Source organism: Actinia tenebrosa, unplaced genomic scaffold (assembly GCF_029948245.1).
Source record: "Actinia tenebrosa isolate PJP-AT-01 unplaced genomic scaffold, QUT_ActTen_1.0 PGA_scaffold10__47_contigs__length_13832649, whole genome shotgun sequence".
NCBI classification, from domain to species: domain Eukaryota; kingdom Metazoa; phylum Cnidaria; class Anthozoa; order Actiniaria; family Actiniidae; genus Actinia; species Actinia tenebrosa.
Genome location: NW_028292570.1, coordinates 5,027,855 through 5,053,303, shown reverse-complemented (window position 1 = coordinate 5,053,303; position 25,449 = coordinate 5,027,855). Strand labels below are relative to the sequence as shown.

Here is a 25,449-nt window from a genome sequence, read left to right as displayed (position 1 = left end):
TACCTTTAAAATACTGTTCTTGGATAATATTATTAAGAGTTCCTAATGCAAACTCCGCCATCCATCGGTGAGTATTCGAGTTATCCAGCACTTTCGAATCGGATCCTTCACACTGGCACCGAGCAAGAGGCATTAATGGCAGGTCCCCACATGCTCGATTGGCTGGGATTTTCGAGAAAATACCATTGACATTATGATCAGTTGAAAACTTTGTTTTCTCGTCGTGTAAAGACATTAAAGCTTTGTTTATGTCAAGGGTTGTTAAGATGCGTTTTTGGTTTGCGACCAATGCTTCCATTCGTTGTTTTCCCAGTAAACCTGCGACGTAGTGCGGTACTATCATGAAGAGAAGGGGATGATAAAGTTCACGTTTGCCTTCCTCAGTTTGTCCGTAAGGTGTTCGTGTGTGACCGTGGTCAGAAAGAATAATTGTCAAGGAATTTGGGTCCCTGAAAATCAAATCATAATGGCTAGCGATTACTTTGGAACTGCGTGGGTGGGTTGAATACAACATGTGAATTAGAAGGAAACTAAAGCACCATGTCAAAAAGTTTGTAACAATACTAAGGAAACTTCTTCTCTTCTCTCCTCCTCTCCTCCCCTCCCCTCCCCTGTGGCCATAGCTGTGGCAATATACTTGTTGCTTGACCTCTGAAAAAGCCAAAAGAAAATATCTTTCGTTCAATAGACCCTCTTAGATTGAGCGTAATGTTTTCCCATTTTAGACCACGTATTATTGCTTTCAGAATAAGATTCTTTGTTTGAGTTGACGCATATTCGTGTGTCTTCTCATGCTCAATCGTTAAACAAAGAAATGATACTCTAGGGAATGACACATGCCCTTGAGAAAAAAATATTTGTTTGAGTCGTATCCATATTCATGTGTCTTCTCATGCGCAATCGTTAAACAAAGAAATGATACTCTACGGAATGACACATGCCCTTGAGAAAAAAATCTTTGATTCAAATCCATATTCATGTATCTTCTCGTACGCAATCGTTAAACAAAGAAATAATACTCTAGGGAATGACACATGCCCTTGAGAAAAAAATCATTGTTTGAGTCGTATCCATATTCAGGTTCTTCTCGTGCGCAATCGTTAAACAAATAAATGATAATTTATCAAACGACACAAGGTCTGGAATGGGAAAACATTACGCTTATTAGTGTCCACTTAACCACCATCGTGCTATGAATACCTCGCAATATTCAGGATAAAATCTGCCAGTGCATCGTCATCGTTCTGTATCCGAGTCCCTGTATGAGTATGTCCACTATTAAAATGCTGATAGAGCAACAAAGGGGCTGCTTTTTCGTCGTGCTGTATTTCCTGGATCATGGTTTTAAGGTACTTCAGAAAATAACTGTTGTAGAACTGACCGTTGAGGCACACCTGTGATGGCCGATCGTAGTGGTTGGTGTAGCCGTATTGGTTTATAACCTCGCAACTGAAGTGAGTTATCCCAATGTGATCCAGGTTGTGTTCCTTGACGGTATCTTTGAAGATTTGAAACCTGTAAAACATAGGAGACCGAACGTTTATAGAGTGGCTCAATGTCGACATGAATTGAACGGTTTGAACAGGAATAGGCAATGTGCATTAAATAATCACATGACTGTTACTGGGTGGCAATAAAATTCGAGCCTCCTTTTTAATTTTTTTTTTTTTTCCTGGATTAATGTTATAACCAAAGCCTTTTCAAAGAATTTTTTTTTTTCCTCATAAGAGCCCTCTCAAGGCAACTTTGGCTGGAATTGATTTGTTAGGAAAGTGATATATCAGCAGGTGACTGTTTGTTGCAAATGGCCTATTTAAATTGTTTCTCGCAGTTAGTCTTCACCTAGCCACCAATATACATACTCCAATGCCCTCATACCCCAAACTGATACACTACATCTTACCCCTCCCCTGCTGAATGACAACTGAAATGCCCGCCTTCACTGACATACTATTGCATACTCTTCAGACAACACCCATCAACTATTGATCAATGACCAACTTCTCTCTATCCCCACCCTTCCAGTTCTGCTGGTGCCCCCACTACCCCCCCCCCCCACCTCCCCCCCCCCCCACCCCCCACCTTACCTTTTCTCATTTATTTCACCATTGGTTCTTATTAGGTTATTGAGCATGATCCCCCACGAGTCATGCCAGCAAAGATCTTCCTGGAACATTGTCTGGTAGCCGTATTTCTTGAACTCGTTGCTCAAGACATGTATTCCAAGAGGCTCAAGTGAAACGCTGGCACTGGAGAAATCCTCGTTCCCTGGAGCAAAACAGATTGAAGTTCGAATTCAAGGAATTGAACGATCCTTAAAGACCCATTGCCACTTACCGTGATGCATCACAATTTGTTTACATTTTGAATCGTGTCACCACTGAAAAAACAATTCCAACCTTTTGAATAAACTCTTAAAAGAATGTAAAAGAATCATTATTGTGCCTTAGTGCTATGTCGGAAAAGGATTTAATATGAAGTTCTTATTCAATATATGAATCTTTGAATTTCATGGACCACGAAATTCATCTGTGACCGCGGTGCATCACGGTAAGTGGCAATGGGTCTTTAATGCGACAAAAAAATGCTTTGCGATGGGAATTACAAAGCAATTTGATTCGATAACATCCCAGTTAAAAATTCTATTGCTCAAGGTTATTCATGTGTTCCAGTGAAGGTCCCTGGAATTTCAAATTGTATGTATTGTTGAAGATATGCATTCTTCACTTTACCGTTGGTATTTGTGAATAATTAGACAGAAATGGGGCTGAATAAATGAGCCTGTAATCAAGGCTAACATAGATATTTTAGGAAATTTAAAAAGGTCTGTTGAAGACATAGAAAACGTGCGGGTTCCTCTGTGCAGTTATAAAGCACGCGGGGGTGGGCAAAACACGAGAGAAGTGTTAGGAATTCTCGACACTTCTCTAGTGTTCTGCCAATCCCCAAGTGCTTTATAACTGCACACAGCACAGCAAACAAGTATTTTTTCTTTCTTTTATAAAATACAAATTTCAACAACTGTTATTTTGGATAGGAATGACGCAACTGAAAGTGCGCGCGCGTGCTGTGTGCTCTTATATAGCACGCGCTCCCAACCAATCAGAACGCGAGATTTATAACCCAGTTATCTTATAATAACAATTAAACAAGTAGGGAAATTAACATGTTACATGAACACTACCCAGGCCTGGGCTGAATGTTACCAATACGGCTTTCGGCTATAATTCGTGGTACTCCACAAGGATCAATGATCCCGCCTCACCTTAAAGTGCACCTAACCCCTGATACAATACTTTCAGTATTAATTCTAAATAAAGTAAATAATTGAAGGATGAAATATTTCTTCATTTGAATGTTGCGTCTTTAAGTTATGAAGGTTTATACTTCCATTACATTGCTGACTGTGTCGTCAACCCAGGCTTTTGAGTGTATTTGTTTTAATTTTTAATACCAAAAGCTAGCCATTATGAGACATCAGATTTACAATAAACATTGTGGAAACCTTGAGTATAATAGTTATTCTTTTTAAAAGCTGTTTGTATGAACCAGTCAAAATTTGTATATTTAATTAAGCCTGGGGTGACGTCACAGTCAGTAACATATTGGAAGTATAAACCTTCATAACTTAAAGACGCAACATTCAAATGAAGAAATATTTCACCATTCAACTATTCACATTATGTAGAATCAATACTGAAAGTATTATTGTATCGGGGGTTAGGTGCACTTTAAAAATTTCAAACAATCTTACCTTGTACAATTCCAGAAAACAGAGGTCGAATGTTGTCAAATGTATGCATGCTGAGACTCTGGAACAATTCGTAGTCCAGCACAGTAGCATTTATAGACTGATCGTAGATTACCTTACGCATCGCCTTCACTGATTCTCTCATCACCCGAAAAAAATGAGGACGAGATACACAATCCAAGACAATTATATTGACGTTCATTTTCTTTTGTTCGTCGACAGTTTTGTTTCTTTTAATTTTTGGCGGGAAAATAAGCGCTTGTAATATTGGGCCGCATTTGATGAACGAGAAAGTATGACTTTGACTCATTTTTCTTTGCACGAATTCGTTAACTTTGGATGCGTCGAAGGGTGTAATCCGTTGCCATTTTATAATAATTCCGATATTTTCATCAATGGCTGCTATGCTGACTTCCTTTCCCTTACATATGGATGCATCACATTTTACTTTGTAGCCTTTACTTTCGGTTCTGACGAACGAACAAATGTCGGGGTAATGATCTTGTTGGCATTTTCTGGATCCAAGGTTTTCGTCTGGTCTTCCAAAGTAGCTTGCTGCATTCTCACAGTCCCTCTTGCTCGAGCTGGCAATGAGAATAAATATATCAGATATTGCTTTAAGATTTTTCACTGCGGTTATTTGGACCTAACTGGACGTAACTGATAAAATTGGCCGAGTCCTCACTGCATTGTATTGTTGGTGCCAATACAATGCTAGATATAACTGTGCCCAAGGTCTTGAATATACGCTTTTTTCCTATCCGGAACGACTACAAGACGGTAAATAACTTATTTATTATTTTCCTGTATTTTTTTACTTGTTTTTGTAATCGTTTTGTTTTGTTGTTTAGCGGCAAAGGATACCGGACCGCGAGCGCGGGCAGATACTGACAAAATACCGCCCGCTCAAACAGCCAATCAGAACTCACCATTTTTTTAGGATACCGGACCGCAAAAAAATAAAACATATATATTGATCTCTAAGCAATAATCTTTTCATTAAGTATTTTTTTGTATTAGATAGATACGATATGTTTACAACTATTTCAATGAAAAGGTTGTAGGAGCTAAAGGAGATCATTTATGATAGGTAATCGAAGACCGAAAGGAATTATGGACATACATTTAAACACGACCAATCGAGGTGTTTGGAATGGCCTCGCAATCTCGTACCCAGATCCTTTATTTCTTACTGCGCATGCTCGACGAAATAATTGGGCTCTGGAAAACTCCAATATTTCCTGTGCTGTGATTGGTTCTCGAGAACAAAGGAAGATACCGGAAGTAAAAATTACAGTAGTAGGGAAAATAAACAAGATGGCGTCTCGAATTAAGTACACCAAAAAAGCCTGTACGGCCGGATTTTTCAAAGTGTTGTCGGTTTTGTAATGGAAATTGTATTGATGTCCATCCAATAGATATTTTCGGAGTTAATTTAACTGAAAACCATCTTCAAAACCTAATTTTCCAAGCGCAAATTCACATGCTCGTTGAACATCGTCCGCCATTTTGAATTTACCTAGTCTGTCATAATGCGCATGTGCGAGAAACCCAGAATCTGGGTCTTCCGGTTTGGATTTTTCCAGAGCTCAATTATTTCGTCGAGCATGCGCAGTAAGAAATAAGGGCTCTGGGTACGAGATTGAATGGCCTCGTTGAAGATGAACAACACTATTTTAAGAATTAACCATCCGTTTTGTTAATTCCAGACCACGTGTCACTATATTGAAAATATATAAAAAATTGAAAATTCTTTGTTTGAGTTCATCCATATTTATGTATATTCTCATGTGCAACCTTTAAACAAAGAAATAATACTCTATGGAATGACACATGGTAATGAGAATAAGATTCTTTGTTTGAGTTGTATCCATATTCATGTGTCTTCTCATGTGTTACCGTTAAACAAAGAAATGATACTCTAGGGAATGAAATATTATCATGAGAATAAGATTCTTTGTATAGGTTGTATCCATATTCATGTGTCTTCTCATGTGCAACCTTTAAACAAAGAAATGATACTCTAGGGAATGACACATGGTAATGAGAATAAGATTCTTTGTTTGAGTTGTATCCATATTTATGTGTCTTCTCATGTGTTACCGTTAAACAAAGAAATGATACTCTAGGGAATGACATATGGTCATGAGAATAAGATTCTCCTGAGTTGTATCCATAGTCATGTGTCTTTTCATGTGCAACCGTTAAACAAAGAAATGATGCTCTAGGGAATGACATATGGTAATGAGAATAAGATTCTTTGTTTGAGTTGTATCCATATTTATGTGTCTTCTCATGTGTTACCGTTAAACAAAGAAATGATACTCTAGGGAATGACATATTATCATGAGAATAAGATTCTTTGTATAGGTTGTATCCATATTCATGTGTCTTCTCATGTGTTACCGTTAAACAAAGAAATGATACTCTAGGGAATGACATATGGTAATGAGAATAAGATTCTTTGTTTGAGTTGTATCCATATTCATGTGTCTTTTCATGTGCAACCGTTAAAGAAAGAAATATTACTATAGGGAATGACACGTGGTCTGAAATGGAAAACATTGGATTAGATCTAATGGATCAAGTTGGCATTTCAGTGTATTGTTGGACAGTCACTATATTAGTGGACGATATAGCTGTCATGTCACCCGTAACAATGACCTCTAATACCGCCTATCTCCTTTAGCTCAGATGTTTCTTTGAAAGTTGTATATTACTTACATATGTGTTTTACAGCTCACATTGACTTCGTTATTATTTCCTTTAATATTCTTTAACGGGGCTTTTCGCAGTCGAGTGTAGGGACAAGGTAGTAGACTTGGATATGTCCCATTAGGATTGTTATGCAAGAAATCGTCAGTTAAAAACGAAACATCTACAAGGACAAGGTTTCTAGGAGACTGCTTATCGGATTGAATATCTGAAAAAGATAAAAAGAAAGAACAAAGACGATGTTACATGAGGCAGTTTATAGCGCTTTACAATAACAGCCGGTGATCGGACTATGTCCTCTCCCAGAATTGGAACTCGAAGGCTCGAATCTTTGCCATAACGGTCATTTTGACCAGTAATGTTGAGCCAGAAACGACGTATGTCCAAGCTAAGACTAATTTGGCCAGTCATATCATGACCGGCTACTGATCAGCCGTTACTTTAGCCCTTGTTTTCCTTGCAGCTTATCTTCGCAATTGCTGGCTTTCACTTCACCTCTTTTCATGTCTCGTGCGGAATTGTTCATCAGCTGAATCGCAACTTTTCAATAGGATTCTTTCTGGCTGACATCACATAGTGGTCAGTGTTTGACCACCATTCGGAGCAGATAATGACATTCAAAGACTTTTATCAGCTGAGTGAAAGCCAGTAACATTGTCGAAACATTACCTAGTGTACCAAAACCGTCTCATAATTTTGTGGAAGCAACCGTTGTGAGAAGTAGCTAGAACTGAGTTACAACTACGACACAATGTTTATGGAGGACAGAACGATACATTTGAATTATTATGACAAGGGCCATAACCAGGGGGGAGCACAGGGTGCACGTGCAACCCCCACCACCATAAACTCTTAAGGTCCGCTCATCTATCTCCATTTCCTTTAAAATAGGTGTATTTCACGGGTTTTTGAAAACCACTCTGACTATGTGAAAAACATGAAAGTTGGTAATAAAAAACGGCTACTAAAAACCGATAAATGGTCCGATTTTATTTGATGTACACCCTCCCTGTAAAAAATCTGGTTACGGCCCTGATAACAGTGCAATTCTATAGTTGTGTCCTCCATATTGAACAGGTCTGGGAAGCAGAAACTCATAATGTTCCATAATATTCAACAGTTTCTTGACAAATTTCTTTCCAGTAAATCACGTTCTCTTGCTTCAACTCTCAAAACTAAATTAAAGGCAAATATCCCAAATGTTTAATCGAAAGATTCAGTAATCTCCTCTGAAAGTCATGAAATTCAGCGAGAAATTTGACATGTGAGAGAAGCGGCCATCTTGAAACCAAACTCATAATTCCAAATATGGTATCACAAATCCTTGTGTTGTCGTGTCACGCGTTTCAACTCCATTATAGACCAAATGCAAAAATCGCACCGATGTGAGGCTTAAGTTGTGAACAAAGGGATCTGGCGTGATTCAAAGCAATCTGGCGTGATTCAAAGCAATCTGGCGTGATTCAAAAGTCACGAATCACACCAGACCCCTTTGATCGCAACTTAAGCCTCACATCGGTGCAATTTTTGCATCTGGTCTATAAGTTTCTGGAATCTAAGTCTTCAGAAGCCAAATGGGAGGATGTTTAAATCCTTTCTTCTCCCTGCCCCGCAACATTTCCCTGGGCATGTAGCCTACACCACTCGAATAAGAAGCAAGTATACTCACATGTCACAAAATTTCGGAAAACAGATGTCCCTTTTATGGAAGTACTAGCCATAAGAAAAAAAAAAAAAATAGTTCCTGTACCAATGAGGAACAGGAAGGCGTTCTAGACAAAAAGAAATAAGACGTTTGTCATGATAGTTATATATTTATTATAATATCATCATGATTATCACAACCACCACCATCATGATCATCATGATCATCACCCTTTTCATTTCATGATCATCATCATCAACAATAATCAAAATCATAATCATTATCAGAATCATCAACATTATCAACAATAGCATCAACATCAGCTATCATCATCATCACCATCATCACCATCATCAACAACATCATCATCATCATCAACATAAACATCATCATCATCTTCTTCATCATCAACAACATCAACATCATCATCAACAACATCAACATCATCATCAACATCATCATCATCAAAATCTTCTTCATCTTCATCATCAACAACATCATCTTCAACATCATCATCATCAACATCAGCATCATCATCTTTTTCATCATCAACAATATCAACATCATCGTCATCACAATAATCTATATACTCAGCGGTCTTTCGCCACACGAGTATATAAACAGTGAGAAACCACGTTGTGTACCCAGTTGCTACGTATGTTCCTCTTCGGTAGCATGATTTTAACCTAGTTGGCTAAGCACAATCTACAAGGACAAGTTTCCGCCCGTACTCCCAGTAAATCCAATAATTGCCCAGCAAAACCAGGAAAACGCAGACCAAGACCCCCATCACCAGTACAAGGAGAACTTATTGTGGTAATATTTCTGTTTTAATTAATTTGTCGGGTTTTTTCGATACTTGCCGAGTTTCGCTAATGTTCGTGGCAGGATTAGCTGTTTTATCAAGCTCAACTTTCCTTACCATGGCAGTAAATTTTTCTAATAGTAATGTTTGCTAGTCAGTTGTTGGTCATAACCTTATGCTATATTTTGGTTGCCACTCAAGTCACTTCTGGCCGTTCGTTTTAAAATATGTGCCAGTTGTGTTTGGTCATGAACTATTTGGCTCAGCGTTATTCATTGCTTTTTGTCAATGCTTGCTTTTTGACAGTTTTGTTTTATTCTGCTCTCCGTGGTTTAATTTTATTCAATATTTTTGTTTGTCATGAGATGTTTGGCTTAGCTTTATTCATGACTTTTGTGTTTTACGCATGCAGTCTTTTGCTATGCGTTTGGTGTGATTTCACGTGCACTTTGTTATGCCGGCTTGGTTAAATCTATTCAGAGCCAGTTTTTGTTTGTCATGAGATGTTTGGCTTAGCTTTATTCATGACCTTTGTGTTTTTACGCATGCAGTTTTTGCTATGAGTTTGTTGTTATTTCACGTGCACTTTGTTATGCTGGCTTCGTTAAAGTGCTTATAAGCCTTTACACAATATTTTCAGAATTGATTCTTTAGATAGTGAATAATTGATTGTGAAAATAATTCGTCATATGAAAGTCGGGTCTTTGAGATACGAAGGTTTATATTTCCAATATGTTAATGACTATGACGTAACATAAGGGATTTGAGTTATTTTGTGGCAATTTTTAATATTGAACGCTGGACGTTTTTTGAAAATAAATTCGTGAGAACCTTTACGTGAGCCACGAGTAAAAGGGGGATGCTTTTAAAATACTGTATTCCAGAACGAGTGCAGTGCTGTATATTAAATGATCCCTTATGTTACGTCATAGTCATTAACATATTGGGAAAATAAACCTTCGTATCCCAAAGACCCGACATTCAAATGACGAAATATTTTCACAATTAACTATCCACTATCTAAAGAATCAATTCTGAAAATATTGTGTAAAGGCTTATGAGCACTTTAAGAATCTTTTCATCGCCAGTCGTTTGTTATGATATGTTGGGTTTTGGTGTTATTCATAGCTTTTGTGTTTTACGCCTGCAGTTTCTCTAGGCTATCACGTTTTTATGATGGCTTCGTTAAATCTTTTCAGTGTCAGTTTTTGGTTTGTCGTGATATAATTGATCTTATTTATCAGGTAGATACCTACATTCAAGCAGTAGCTTCAAGCTGAATTATAGCACAATAAGATCACACCCGACTGGGTTATGGTTATGCGTCATATAAAATTCGTCTGTTAAATTGCCCTACGGCTCCGAGGTTTGACAGTCTTATAATGGGAGCCTTATTCCCTGTCGGTCTTCGTACGGGCGCATAAGTCTGTCAACCCTTAGGCCTCTCCCTCATTGCGTTTCCCTTAAGTATCGCTCGTTTTGTTTCACTTTTAGCATCCTCCCGCTAATCGTGCAAGGCTTTCATCTCCCCGGCGAGAATCCGATAGGTTCATCCCCTGGGTGCAGTCGAACGGGAAACCATTTCGGGCTCGAGGGTTGGCAGAAAACAATGATCACATTTCTGATGTTTTCGTGGAATCGGTCAGTTTAAGGGACGGAGTTTAAGGGATGGAGTTTTGAGGTTATGGATTATAAGTGTTGGGCTTTTGTCTATGGGTGTAGTATCCTTTCCTCAAGCGCAGAGGCATAATGCCCATGCCTTAGCCCATACGAGTGGAAGGAAGACCACTGAGTATAGATTACTATTACCATCATCAACAACACTAGCGTCATCTTTACCACCTTCATCAACATTATCATAATCATCAGCATCAACAAAAGCACTACCACACTACAACCGTCCAATATATTTCATTCTACGAGCTAATAGAAAAATACATAACCAACCTTTACACGAATAACTCAATTTACTAGTGACAACAATTAAATAATCTTACCAACATTGGAAGTCTCTTGGCCATGGCTAAGATTCTCTCACCCAAACAAACCTCTCGAGCAAACCGTGCGCTTCTGTTGAAACAAAACTAAGACATATAAAACTGAGAATATACGATAGTAAAGTGTATCACAAACAGGTTGTTTTGGACGTCCGTAGATTGAATGATCGGCGGTAACTTCCGTTTTCAAAGATTTATTATAGTAATACCATGATCGCCTCGGATTCTTTTGTCTTCCGAGGGCTTTAGAAACTGGAATTTCCCGCATGCATAGAACATGAGGGAAATTTAGAAGACAAAGAAATCCTTTGTCTTTTATTCTTTGTCTTTTAAATGTAGGGAAATTTAGTAAAAGACAAAGGACTTCTTTTTTTTTTTTCTTTCTTTTTCTTTTTAACAGCTTTATTGGGAAACTAATATTACAATGTGTTGAATAGAAAAAACTAATAGTTACCCAGAAAGGAAAGTCACGAACGGGACACGAGACCCATGCGAGGTGACCTCAATGTTTAAATAATTAAACGTAAAAATATCTCTTCTAAATTTCCTTCATGTGTTCTATGCACGAGGGAAATTTAGAAGACAATGCCTCGTCTCCCTAAGCGACAACTCAATGCCCTTGCAACTGAATCGATTACAACGTATCCTACTTATAATATTACTGCACGGTTTCCATGTGGGACGCGTTCTCAAATCTGCGCATGCTCAGTCATAAGATAAATTGGAAACGACAACTTCTTTTTAGATTCTATTTTTGTTTTATCCACAAGTTTTCCCTCGTTATTCGGGGAAATTTAATTACTAATTTCACTAATTATAATATAGAATAAGATTTATTATAGTGATATAGAATAAGGTATATCATAGCAATGTAGAATAATTTATTTTATTATATAATTACCGATGAAATATCTATTTTTCTCTATTTCGAAAAATTGATATCTTCACACGTGAAAATAACATGTTATTTTCACGTGTGAAGATAACACCATTGCGATGGCTATTCAAAAATACACGGAAAGAATTGCCTGAAAAAGCCAAAACATACTTCATTGATAATTATATAATAAACAGAATATTACATGGCCGCTTGGAGATACGAATTTTATCTTCTCGTGTTGAAAATCTCTCACTCGTTCGCTGCGCTCACTTGTGAGAGATCTTTTCAACACTCGAAGATAAATTTCGTATCTCCGCGCGCCTATGTAATATCCTCTATATAGTAATATAGAATAATCTTCCTTATAACCCTTTGGGTTGTTTTTTTCCTGCACCTTCCAGTTAATAGCCAAAAATTGTAAATATAATGTATAAAGTGCTGTACGGGGAAAAAATTTTTTTTTGAAGCCTTGATCATGGGATAAGATTGATGTTGACCAGAATCGCCTATTTTTGGACTGAATAGTTCTGCATAACAGAATAAGGACACATGCATGATTCGTTTGCTAAAGATTTTTTTTTTTTTTTTTTTTTGAAATTTTTTGCAGTTTGAAACATGTTGGTACTAAATGTCCCATGATTTTTTTTTTTTTTAATTCTAAACTCGTACGCATAGCGTACGGTAAAAACTTCAAATAGATAAATAGCTTAGTAAATATGTATAATTGATGATTTCCCTCAAATGATTATACAAACGAGTTAATTTTCTTATTAATTTAACATGATCCTCCCTTTCTTTCTTTCGACATTTTTTTCTTATCAATACGTATTTAAATGTTAGCACATAAGTTTACTAATGTACCATTAGTGATTGTACTAACTTATGCTCATAATTATTTTTACACCTGTAAAATTTTATCCATTATAGTTGTTGTATTTGTATTGTATTATACTTGTAAATAATTTACCATTCGACCTGCCTAGATTGGTTTTTACTATTAGCAGGTCGTTGGGTTTTGTAAATTTATTTATTGTAATTAATAAAATAAAAGCATGTAAAAGTGAGTATAAAGGGACTCAATAAATATGAAAAAACTACAAGAAATTGCGAAATTGAGCAAGAAGTAATGTTTCAAATACATCCATCTATCCATCTATCCATCCATCCATCATACAGACAGACAGACATACATACATAAATAAATTAAAGGCAGCTGAAGCTGATGTCGACCTGCTAACTACTGTTACAACAAAAGAAATATAATATACTAAGACGAGTTGCTGTATTCTATTGGAGTTTCAAAATCCGAGTGGAATTTCAAATGCCAAGGCGTAATGGGGGTTTCAAACTACTGCACGTGGTACAAATAAGAAGCCCTGGTTGGCCGATGACCTAATGAATAATTAATGAGTATAAGATATAAGGAAAAAAGAACTTACAGCTGTGTGTGACGGGACCGACTTTGAGCACCAACCATGACTAAGGATTAAAAAAAGCATACAAAAACTCCTAGGGGGCTATACATACTAACAGTGACAAAATACTTAGACTGTAACTAATAAAACAAAAGCTAAAGTGCTCACAATCGACTATTCAGATCTAATAGTAGTAACTGTTAGCTTGTCAACGACTATTTATCGACGTGTTTTCTGTAGAAAAGGCCCTTTGCCAAAATGGCGGCCGAAAATTGAAATGAGTTAAATTAAAAACTAATACCAGCACTGTAAAGAGGACCTTTACTTTCATAGTAACCCTAAAGCGTATAACGTATACCCCCAGACATACAAATGTAAATAAATTTGTCGACGCAACACGTTAAACAGTTTTGAGTCTTTCCTCTTCTATGCGGTAAAACGTCAACCGACAATGAAAATTTTAGACGTTTCGACTTTAAAACTCAATGACTTTTTAAAGAAACAAAATATCAAAAATCGCTCACAACCTTTCGTAGTTTATATTTTGCTTATTCACAGAGTAAAGTTATTTTCGTGGCTATACGGGCTAACGCCATGTCCATTAATTCACCTCTACGGAACGTGCCCGATTTGTGTTTAAGGCTCATTGGCATTGTTCCAAATTAGAAAATCACTATCAAACAATATCATTTTCGAAATCTTTAACATATGACCTTTAAAACGATATATAGTTTTATGGGTTAACGTGTTGCGTAGAGAGAGTCTTAAACGAAATACATACGACTGACGATCTCCAGTAACCTTAAGTTTTCTTGGCCCATATAGCAGCTGACATAATAAATCTTTGTAAGGTATGGAAGGGTGCTTGATAAAGCCTGAGCAGAAAGTTCGTTTAGTGTAGTTTTTAGCGTGTCATCAACATGTCTTTTGTATAAAATTGTGGCATTTCATTTTCAAAATCTTCTTCCACAAAACACGCTAAAAGGTTGGCCAACAGTTGTCCAAGGGGAGACCCATGCCAATCAACACAACAATCTGACAGTGCCCGGCAGGATAACCATTATTTCGATAAACCAAATATCATTCATAATACCCGATTTGTCTTACCCTTTATAGATCAAAAATCTGCTGATTCGCTGATTAAGATGACTTACCGGGAAAGAAATCTTGGTTCAAAAATCGTACAAACCTTATTAACTCTTTTTATGATTAAGAGGATGCAGGACGACTTAATCTTGAAGACCATCAGAAAGAAGCCTCCATTGGTAAGTCAACGAAGGGTTGTCTATTTACTCAAACCAAGGGCGCTAGGGCAAAAATTGGTGGTTTTTTAGCCGTTAGACTCCGTTATATTAGTGTTTTTTAGCCGTTAGAAACTGTTTAAACTGTTACTTATCTGCTCTGTTATGTGCTGGCTTGATTTATTCCGTTTTCCCGTCTATATACGCCAAAAATACTGCTGTGACCAACGGTCCAATCGTATGTAACGAACTACTGTATCCTATACCTGCCCCGTGACCGCTTACGTTAGCGTACGGTACGCGTCGGTTAATAAGTTAATAAGTTAATCCAAATCCCCTAGAATAACCAAAAATGAACAGGGGTAGGAAAAGAAAGGCCAATCTATTGTTCTCTCGTCTGCTCGTGTAATAGGATTAAAGTGAAAGGTACGGTGGCAATTTGTTTACTCAGCGATGACAGATGTGTAACCAACGAAACCTAACGAACCAACTTCGAATCCAGCCGAACTGGCCTCGGCCAAACTCGAACCCCGACTTATGACCCAAACAATCTTTTCCAATGACAGCCCCCGGCCGTGACCTTTACCGTTTGCATTTAAATTCAGGATAGGTTTCGCTATGGCTGTAAATTACAAACAGTTTTAAAAAACCAGTTCCATTCGAACTGACTCCACGAATCATTAATAATAACTGTACCTTCTCTTAGTATTATGGCTGTCCGCTGTATAAGTAATTGCTAGTAAAAGCGATTGCTGCGGAATACAATTTTGCATCTTGAGCGAATGGATTCTAACAGTCGTCAGACAACTGCGGTTGGGATTTCCAAACAGTGGATCCTATTTCAAAATTAGTACCATATGTCTGGAATCTTTTCGATACAAAGAATGTCTTAGAAATAACTTTCGAAATGCATTTTAAGGTTCATTGTATTATTGGTAATCGTTCAAAATTATCAAAGACGTCCTGGGAAAGCATTAAGCGGATTAGAGAGGTACCATCTAACACGACACGTGAACGTTGCTAAAGGTCACGGCCGGGGGCTGTCATTGGAAAAGATTGTTTGGGTCATAAGTCGGGGTTCGAGTTTGGCCGAGGCCAGTTCGGCTGGATTCGAAGTTGGTTCGTTAGGTTTCGTTGGTTACACATCTGTCATCGCTGAGTAAACAAATTGCCACCGTACCTTTCACTTTAATCCTATTACACGAGCAGACGAGAGAACAATAGATTGGCCTTTCTTTTCCTACCCCTGTTCATTTTTGGTTATTCTAGGGGATTTGGATTAACTTATTAAGAGAGGATGTCAGCAAAAATCGAACATACGCCGGCAACAGTCGAAAAATCGAATTTACTCATATTTTAGTATTAGGAAGACCTTGATGCGATATAAACCGTGGTATACTTCATTTGCCAAAATATCGCTTTATTTCCGAGAAAAACGAGGAAAACCAATTTGTGCATAATTGACCCTCTGAGAGAGCCAAAATATCATCCAACTTCGAGTGCCTCGCGTGCCTTTGCAAAAATGTGTATGGACTTGATTGTTGAAAAACTTTTTTTAACATTGTCTTGGCTTTAAATCTGGGAAATGTTATTATTTTCCAATAAATTTATGTTGGCGAAAAATTTTTTATTACCAAGTTACTTTGACACGTCATCAAATATAAAGAACTTTCAAAAAATATTTAAACCATGTGCTATATAAAATAAAAGGTCGATATTTAGAAATTGAGAAGTTAAAACAATGTTCTAATCGTGAGTAAAGTGATTGTTTTGGGTATTTTGATCTGCGACGAGTAATAAGGGTTTAAAGTTGGAGAAAATTGCTCTACTTTACGAATACGTTTAATGGTGACTGTTCTAAAAATCGTTTATCAGCCAGCGATATACGGATTTTACTTTCATATTTTATTTTTTTAAAGCGTAATGATTGATAATGACTGTATATTAATATCCTTTATGGTCCAATAAAGCCTACTTCTAAAGAAGCTAGAACGTATAAGGATATTTTCAGGAGAATTCGTCTTTGTCAATACGAACGTGACATGTAAAGGTGTGACGCGGTAGCATCAAAGGCCACACCCACTTCTTTTAGAATGCCGCGCGTTCACGAACTTTGGGTAACGCAACGCTATTGTTGTTAGTAAAAGCACTTGACTCTGAAAAAATGCTCCTTTATTGTGGATAATTTTAATTTTATTAATCCATCTTTTCAAACTATGTAGTTTTATAGTATTTCAAGCTAGTAGTTTGCATTTTTTTTAATATTTTGCTCTTTAAGGAAATATTTTAAATTTATTTGATCGTACCAAACGGCCGCTTTTTCTTCGAAATTTCTCCAATTTTAAATCTCCATTACTCGTCGCAGAACAAAATACCCAAAACAATCACTTTACTCACGATTAGAACATTGTTTTAACTTCTCAAATTCTAAATATCGACCTTTTATTTTATATAGCACATGGTTTAAATATTTTTTGAAAGTTCTTTATATTTGATGACTTATCAAAGTAACTTGGTAATAAAAAATTTTTCGCCAACATAGATTTATTGGAAAATAATAAAATTTCACAGATTTAAAGCCAAGACAATGTTAAAAAAAGTTTTTCAATACTCAAGTCCATACATATTTTTGTCAAGGCACGCGAGGCACTCGAAGTTGGATGATATTTTGGCTCTCTCAGAGGGTCAATAGGCCCTTTGCAGCTAGTGGTCACGTGCTTGGATACCGCTTAGCAACACAAAACTGGAGAGCAAGCCTTCCAGTAAACAAAAGTTGTAATAGGTCAAGCACGCGTGGTTTTATACGATAGTTTCATCGTTCAAAACGCTTAATCCTTTTGCCCTATCTACAAACACAGTAAGATAATCTTAAATTCTCTCCTTTGGACTCGATTTTTGGTTCGAAGTAACGATATTCTTCGCGTTATCGCGAAAAAATTGTCACCGCCGGCCCGCTCGACGGCTGAAAAACATGGCGACTTCGCAAGGTATGTACTTCAAAACTCTCCTTTTTTTTGGTTTCTTTTCAATTATTGGACTTCTAAAATCTCTAAAATAACAGTTTAGATTGTGAATGGTGATCGATTGTAATTGGACGGCATTTTAATGGACGATTTGTTTATTTTTTGTGAGAGTGATTCCACGTCTAAAGTCAAGACTAACCCATGTTTACATATATTCGCTGTAATGTTAGAACTCCCGACGAGCCATCACATACCAAGAAAAATTCTTCGTACCATTGTTGTGTTCCCTTGTGTAACGGAGATTCTCGATATCATCCTGATTTAAAGTTTCACCGCTTACCAGGCCGTGCAAGGGATGAGCAATTGAAAAAGGAATGGCTGGTGAAGATACGAAGAGATGTGGGCCCACACTTCAAGGTATATAGGAATCTAACAATATCAATGCACAATACGAATTGCCTGTGGATCTTTAAAAAACTGTAATGAAGATAAAAATAGTTGAATACAGTTACATTGTTATTAAAAGGACATTTGATTTATAATAGGTTAACAAAAGTACCAGAGTGTGCTCAAAACACTTCACTGAGGAAGATTACAATCCTCCCACTGATTCTGAACGTCAGTTGCTAAAAAGAGAAGCTGTACCATCAATCTTTGACTGGTCAACCAAATCCAAAGCAAGAAGAAAGATAATTCGACAAGTAGATAGGTAATGAATATCACATATTTCTACTTCAATACATTTCATTTAGACTTGACTGATGGAATTGTACTTGATGTTTATTTTGGTTTAAACCAAAATAATTTTATAATTTTAATAATTTAGTCTTTTATAATTTTTTATTTAGTGTGAACTGAGTGTGAACTGAGTGTCATCATAATTTCAAAACCTTTTTACAGAGACACTCAGACAGATGAAAGTGATGACAATGAAGATAATAGTCCCAGCACTTCTACAACCTTCAGCATGGATGACCTACAAGCACAAGTCCAGTCACTCAGAGCACAGTTCCAAGATGCACAAAAGCAACTTGAACAAAGTAGAAATGAAACTGCAGCTGCCCTCACTGAAATAAAAAGGGTTAAAGTTGAAGCTGCAAAAGAAATTGAGGACATTAAGAGGCAAGCTGCAGAACAATTAGCACTTAATAAATTTGGGCTTGAGAGATTTGGCACAGACAATGAGATCATAAGATTTTATACAGGTTTCCCATCCTATTTACATATTCAGTTCTTTTTTAAGTTTTTGCAGCCATGTGCTGCACAAATGACATATTGTTATGCCTCTGGAGAAAGAGAAAGTAGACCAGACTCAAGAAATATGCTTCTTGTGGATGAATTGTTTATGTTTTGTGTACGCCTCAAACTAGGTCTATTCGGACAGGATTTAGCTCATAGGTTCCGAATACATAAATCGTCAGTTTGCAGGAAATTGATCACATGGACTAATTTTTTGTATTTTCTTCTTGGTAGTCAAGTGATCTGGCCTTCAAGGCAAGATGTTGATAGGTTTATGCCAGAAGGTTTTAAAAAGCTTTATGCAAGCACACGTGTCATTTTAGATTGTACAGAGATTTTTGTTCAAACACCTACCTCCCTACTACTTCAGTCGCAGCTTTATTCTAGTTATAAGAGTAATACTACACTCAAGGGTTTGATAGGCATTACCCCTAATGGAGCTATTAGCTTCGTTTCTAGCCTTTACACAGGGGGGATTAGTGATAAGGAAATCACAAGGTGCAGCGGCATTCTAGATTTGTTAGAACCTGGTGATTCAGTCATGGCAGACAAAGGGTTTGACATTGAAGATTTACTTAGGGAGAAGCGGGTAGAGTTAAATATTCCTCCGTTTCTTGAAAGTCAGGAACAATTCTCTGCCGCAGATGTTCAAAAAACAAAGACACTAGCAAGTCTTAGAATTCATGTCGAGAGGGCAATAAGAAGAGTCAAAGAGTACCACTTTTTTGATTCAGATGTGCCATTGTCCACTTTAGGTTCAGTCAATCAGTTATATACTGTAGCCTGCCTCCTTACAAATTTTCAAGGCCCACTTATTTTATCCAATGGTAATAATGAGGCATAGTGTCTGTAAGAAGTTGGTGAATGTATGATTAATGTGGCTTACATAACCCATTAGATAATCTTTAATGCAGGTTGGTTTATCATGTGTCTTGGATTGCTTTTTGTAACTATTTCAATTTGTTTGTAAATGAAAACTCAAAAAAAAAAACTAATGAACAAACACAAAATCTAAATAGCACAAATAAATATAATACTAATATGATATAAATATAATAAAAAATAAATTAAGATTATGAATTGATTTGTCATTAATAAAAATAATATAATATTTGTTATCATAAGAAATCTGGCCATGGTTTGAGAACAACAACAAAAATCTTAGTGTATTAATGTAAATAGTAATTGAAGAAAAAACTATCAACTTTGTCCTTTGCTTGCTGGAAAAACACTGAATCAAAATTAATTCTAGAGCAAACAAACAAATTTTCGTCAATGTAACTGAAAAAATCACACCATTCTAATCCTGTGAGTCCAAGCTGGCACTGGATCTGGTAATAATAAATGTCTGTTGTTTTCAGTTTGTACTGGTTAGTGTTCTGGTCCTTGGTGAGATACCTCACATTGTCAAATGATGTTTCCCCCTCTTTAACGACCTTTATTTCTAACAAGCCAAAGGGATTCTGACCATTATTTACGGCATCAAGGTCATAAACTTTCCTGTCTGGGCTACAACCTAGCCATGGGCACTTTGGGTGGACAATCAGCCCAGATGGGAAGAGGTTTACTCTTCCACCCTTTGCATTGCTAGCATAGACCATGGCAGCATGTGGTTCAAGTTCAATGCCTCTTCTCATTGCTGCAGTTTGTACAAATCTGGTGGGGTTTAGCTGATTGACAAGGGTGTCAAAATGTGACACCCGGCGAGCGACAATGCCAAATTTGCTTGCTGTTACCCTTTTTTTTCTGAGCAGGTGCCATACATCACTCTGACTTTGAGTGACTGTTTGCTGCTGCACTCTCAGTGATGACTCTGTTGTCACAGACAATGTTCCAAATATAGATTGTTGACGACTGTCAAGACAGATTGACACATTGTTATTAAATCTGTCCTCTGCACTTGAGAGGGGAAGCTCTGGGAAAGAAGTGCAAGTAAAATCATTTATGATGTAGTCAGTTGACATCTTTTGTTGATATGACAGGACACAGCCTTTTGGGACATTTCCAAACTTGCTCTGTACAAATGGGATATTGCCAAGTTGATCTTGATTGGGCAGAATGGTTGTAAAGAGAGGATAAGGTGGTTGGAAGCCATTAAAGTGCTCTTTTGTGAGGGTAGGATACTGGGTAGATGGGGAATACAAATTACTCTTGATATATCTACTGTACGAAGCGCCAAGTTGGGTTTTTTTCACTAGCACGTCTTGTATTTCTTTTTGTGCGATTTTGGATCCTCTAGGTATGCTCCAACGCTGCTTCATGCTGGTACATGTTAGCTCATCAGGCAATGTCCGATGTCCCAGTTGCTTAAGAAGGGCTAAATAGTAAAGAAGCCCGATCACATGATGGCAGTATCCACCTGCCCCGGCTACACATGAGCACAGCCCAGACAGCAATGTCAAATTGTTGTTCTGGACTGACACCTCTAAAATGTGCGGTGGTTCAGACTTCCTCATTGAGCGGTAACACTTGCATTTAACTCTCACGCACTGGTCGGTATATATCACTAAAAAATTGGAAAAATTAGTGTGAATTGTCTGCCATTCATATCATAATGAAATAGAAAAAACATTTTGGCTATCAAGTACCTTTAACGTCATGTAAATAGCCTGGTTCCGCCATAAATTTGTACGCTTTCGAAGTGCTTGTGCAGCCAGACTTCTCTATAGCGTAGCTCCCTACATCATCGAAGGTGAGGGAAGGAAAGATAGAGATGTCTTGAGTTTCTACTTCATCTAAAACAAAAATAAATATAAAAATATCAGTACGAAGAATTTTTCTTGGTATGTGATGGCTCGTCGGGAGTTCTAACATCTACAGCGAATATATGTAAACATGGGTTAGTCTTGACTTTAGACGTGGAATCACTCTCACAAAAAATAAACAAATCGTCCATTAAAATGCCGTCCAATTACAATCGATCACCATTCACAATCTAAACTGTTATTTTAGAGATTTTAGAAGTCCAATAATTGAAAAGAAACCAAAAAAAAGGAGAGTTTTGAAGTACATACCTTGCGAAGTCGCCATGTTTTTCAGCCGTCGAGCGGGCCGGCGGTGACAATTTTTTCGCGATAACGCGAAGAATATCGTTACTTCGAACCAAAAATCGAGTCCAAAGGAGAGAATTTAAGATTATCTTACTGTGTTTGTAGATAGGGCAAAAGGATTAAGCGTTTTGAACGATGAAACTATCGTATAAAACCACGCGTGCTTGACCTATTACAACTTTTGTTTACTGGAAGGCTTGCTCTCCAGTTTTGTGTTGCTAAGCGGTATCCAAGCACGTGACCACTAGCTGCAAAGGGCCTATTATGCACAAATTGGTTTTCCTCGTTTTTCTCGGAAATAAAGCCATATTTCTAAAAACGAAGCATACCACGATTTGTTTTGGCTATATGTCTACCTTATACTTGAATATAAGCGAAATCGATTTTTTGACTGTTGCCAGAAAATTTCGATTTTGTTTGATTTTTGCTGACATCTACTCTTAACTTATTAACCGACGCGTACCGTACGCTAACGTAAGCGGTCACGGGGCAGGTATAGGATACAGTAGTTCGTTACATACGATTGGACCGTTGGTCACAGCAGTATTTTTGGCGTATATAGACGGGAAAACGGAATAAATCAAGCCAGCACATAACAGAGCAGATAAGTAACAGTTTAAACAGTTTCTAACGGCTAAAAAACACTAATATAACGGAGTCTAACGGCTAAAAAACCACCAATTTTTGCCCTAGCGCCCTTGGTTTTACCATTGTTTTACCATCGTTGGCAATGGCCGAGTGAACAGACCAAAATCTTTCTTTTGTCTGCTAGTTCCAAATACTTAAAGATTTATTAGAGATATTTGAATGTTCCTTACAACAATCCCATATAGACAAAATTTATGTTTACTTATTTTGCAATTTCAGATGAGCATAAATCAAACATTGTGCACTGTCAAGACCGGTTCAACATCAAAAGCGAACAGAGACCTATAACAATAGGTTTCATAACCATTCCCCTCTATTAACTATGATCAAAGTCAGTATCAACGAACACAGGCATTCAAACATCGATTCACGGCTTGCAAAAGTGTGGTGCCTACAACCCTTGAAGATCGATTTAAAGCAAGAGCCAATTACATTGTCTTATCTATGCGATGCTGCTTATTAAAGGACTCAAGCCACAGCTGAATACACAGAGATATAACTAGCTAAAAACTAGTGTGAGCTGCGTCGGTGTTTCTAATGAAACAGTAATGATGAAAAGGTAAATTATACACCGTGAAAAGATGAAAAAACTTACTGACGTTTCGGACGCTAGTCCTTCGTCGGAGTAAAAGAGAAAGAAGTGGTAGAAAGGAGTGAATATATGATAGAATAAGACAAAAGAAACCAATGAGAGCAAGGTAGGCAAGGAAACAAAAACAAACAATCAAAAGATAAAAGAAAAGGTTAGTTGAAAATAAAGCGTTCATTAATCCCGTTGGGACTAAGAGTGCCCAATAGGATACACAATACACAATATGAATACACAATATGTATGACTCATCAGAGCCGAAGTGTTTACCTAGGACTTTTCACTCTTTGCAATTTTTGTAAAACATGCACATAATTATCGCTAATTTTTTATTAGACTGTAAATCAACTCGTTTATTTATTCCAAGATGGACCGATACTAAGTGCGAAAGCTTGGATTGAATGTATTTTTAATTTCATTTATTTCTAAATACAGTGAACAAGCCTCTTTTTTTGCCCAGTAGAATTTGAATTTACTACTATGAACTACAGAAGGACATTTTTTCTTGCACAATGCAATACCGTACTTGCGTTGCAAGTTGATGCAACTTGAATGCTGTGCTTTCCTCAGCATCGCATTGCAAGTTGCAAGAAAAAATGGCTCGTGTTATAGGGCCTGAAATTTGGTTTTTCACTGCCGCCAGTCAAGAATATGAAAGGTACTGACTGTTTAGGTTTGATTGACGGCAGCGGAAAACCAAATTTCAGCGTGCAACTCAAAAGCACCAAGGTCGCATGTTTATGAAAATAGCTGTCAACAACCAAATAGTTGTGTGCTGTCAGACTTTATTATGTTTCTGACTGGGACTGGCTTCCGGTACGAGGTGTTTCGATTTATCGAAGTACTCGGAAAAATGAAAATATTACGAAAAATGAAAATATTATTACTAGCAACGAACGTCGGGCACTGGAAGAGTTTCTCTCTCCAGTGAAAACAGGGGTAACTGATTTCATAGGAATCATTTCATTGTCTGACTCCTATGATCTCTCAACTTTAGTTTTATTTAAGATAGGATTATTTTATGTCTTTGATAATTTGTTTTCAAACATTGACATGCCAGTCTGTCTGAAACGTATCAATTTCTGTTTCAGGTCAAAACATCACATGAACTTTAAAATCACTCATCAAGGTTTCCATAATAAATTGGTTGTGGATCTGGGCTTGGGTCGTCTTCGAATGAGTATTCTGCATGGTCTAGTACAATATCTATATGAAGTTATACAAAATCATATGAAACAACGGATTGCCGTTTCTCTCAAAACCCATACAAGTACTCACCATCACATGCAAAAATGGTTAGGTCTTTCGGCCCTCGATACAAGGATTTTTCTCAAGAGTCTTCTGATTTCTTTCTAAATTCCAATTTAATCTGTTAAATAGCCCGTGCCCAGACTTTTATATAAACCCAGAGGTTGTTCAGGGTTCGAATGTGTGTTGAATGTGCAGGACACAACGCTTAGGAAATTCTTCATGTCACTCGACTGAAAAACTTCATGGCAGATGACTGAAAAATTTAACACAACAGATATATTAAATCAATTGAAAGTTAGATTTTTAAAAGCCTTGAGTAAATAACTAATTTGCTGTGAATTTTTCTAATTTTTCTCCTACTGCCGGAGTAGTTTCTAAAGATTTGACCGGCTCAGCTTACAAAACATGAATAAGTGTCACATCACTGTTCCAAACGTCGAAAGAACTTTGACACCTCGACCTCGACTGACCACGTCGATCAGAAACCGTTTTTTAAAACATAAACAAAGATATCTCGCTTTCACTTGACTATAAAATAACTGCTGTGGATTTTTAGAAGCATTCACGACTGCCGGACATGAAGTATTTCTCGAGATAATAAAGCATATAAATAAAGTGAAGGAATTCAACCCATGAAATCATATTAGTCAACGTGTATAAATAGTCACATGGACACTAAAGAAAAACTTCTCTTTACCAGATAAAAACTACATTACTACATAGACAAAGTGAGATACTGTAGACAATAAATGTCTATCGTAGTACTCAATAATATTTTGAAGAACACTATTTGTTGAATAATAAACACAGATAATCAGTTCAAAGAAGTATAAACACTGAAACGAAAATACAATCGACAAGACTTATATAAGACGCGTATACTCTGGGATTTGCACTCTAAAAGTGATAACAATCATAAGTTGTTTGAATATCTATTCCATGAACGGGACTGGTGACCATAAAATGTTTAGTTGGGGGGAAAAACTAGGTAGATTATTGTTGCCTTCCTTATATGAAACACGGTCAGTTTTAACCTCTGCTATCTGTAATGTTCTAGCTGTGCTATGGTCATGTGAAACGATTGCCAGCCGGGTTTGTCTCTACCATGACTTCTGCTGATAAAATTCTAGTTTAAATAGTTCTGTTGCAATGCTTTGCTTAGAGTCAAATACGTTGTCCAATATCCTAAGGAAGAAAAGCTATCTCGTAGGAAATATGGTTGAAGCTTGTTTATGATCCGAAAGCATGCTAGTAAACCTC

The 25,449-nt window shown here is 37.1% G+C and overlaps 3 protein-coding genes and 1 long non-coding RNA gene across 9 annotated transcripts in view; 2 read left to right on the top strand and 2 right to left on the bottom strand.

Moving 5' to 3' along the window:
* The window catches only part of LOC116290547 (uncharacterized), a 32,646-nt gene that overhangs the window by 2,112 nt on the left and 5,085 nt on the right, over positions 1–25,449 (bottom strand). For 2 of the 4 annotated variants that reach the window (XM_089026601.1, XM_089026600.1), the window contains 7 exons: positions 10,914–10,986; positions 8,136–8,238; positions 6,476–6,674; positions 3,755–4,335; positions 2,088–2,268; positions 1,201–1,515; positions 4–449 (listed from right to left, as the gene is read on the bottom strand). In XM_089026601.1, coding sequence (XP_088882727.1) covers positions 4–449; positions 1,201–1,515; positions 2,088–2,268; positions 3,755–4,335; positions 6,476–6,674; positions 8,136–8,238; positions 10,914–10,937 — 1,849 coding nt within the window. In that variant the 5' untranslated portion in view covers positions 10,938–10,986. Of the gene's footprint in view, positions 1–3; positions 450–1,200; positions 1,516–2,087; positions 2,269–3,754; positions 4,336–6,475; positions 6,675–8,135; positions 8,239–10,913; positions 11,001–24,216; positions 24,594–25,449 lie in introns of those variants that run through there. The other 2 variants (XM_089026603.1, XM_089026602.1) reach the window with 2 other exon arrangements.
* LOC148912825 (uncharacterized) lies at positions 14,351–25,327 on the top strand. 2 transcript variants are annotated; one of them, XR_016119138.1, is made up of 3 exons: positions 14,351–14,473; positions 22,569–22,908; positions 24,030–25,327. It is a non-coding gene; the product is annotated as an uncharacterized LOC148912825 (long non-coding RNA). The 2 variants fall into 2 exon arrangements; XR_016119139.1 differs by lacking the exon at positions 14,351–14,473 and having other exon boundaries at positions 22,013–23,092.
* On the top strand, positions 17,146–20,011 carry LOC148912827 (uncharacterized). Its single transcript, XM_089026840.1, has 3 exons — positions 17,146–17,829; positions 17,958–18,121; positions 18,313–20,011. Exons 1-3 carry the CDS (start codon positions 17,614–17,616, stop codon positions 19,493–19,495), a joined length of 1,563 nt encoding a protein of 520 aa, XP_088882966.1. The 5' UTR covers positions 17,146–17,613; the 3' UTR covers positions 19,496–20,011.
* LOC148912826 (uncharacterized) lies at positions 19,732–21,956 on the bottom strand. Of its 2 annotated transcripts, XM_089026841.1 has the most exons (3): positions 21,666–21,956; positions 21,240–21,386; positions 19,732–21,157 (listed from the first exon to the last, which is right to left on the bottom strand). In XM_089026841.1, the coding sequence occupies exons 1-3, from the start codon at positions 21,679–21,681 to the stop codon at positions 19,821–19,823; spliced, it is 1,500 nt and encodes a 499-aa protein (XP_088882967.1). In that variant the 5' UTR covers positions 21,682–21,956; the 3' UTR covers positions 19,732–19,820. The 2 variants fall into 2 exon arrangements, 1 of the variants encoding a protein (XP_088882967.1); XR_016119194.1 differs by lacking the exons at positions 19,732–21,157; positions 21,240–21,386 and adding an exon at positions 21,416–21,465.

Coding starts and splice junctions, on each gene's coding strand:
- LOC148912827 (XM_089026840.1), top strand. CDS start 17,614: ATGTTTACATATATTCGCTGTAATGTTAGAACTCCCGACGAGCCATCA. Junction 17,830..17,957: donor ATGTGGGCCCACACTTCAAG/GTATATAGGAAT, acceptor GATTTATAATAG/GTTAACAAAAGTACCAGAGT. Junction 18,122..18,312: donor ATAATTCGACAAGTAGATAG/GTAATGAATATC, acceptor ACCTTTTTACAG/AGACACTCAGACAGATGAAA.
- LOC148912826 (XM_089026841.1), bottom strand. Junction 21,158..21,239: donor CTATTTACATGACGTTAAAG/GTACTTGATAGC, acceptor CCAATTTTTTAG/TGATATATACCGACCAGTGC.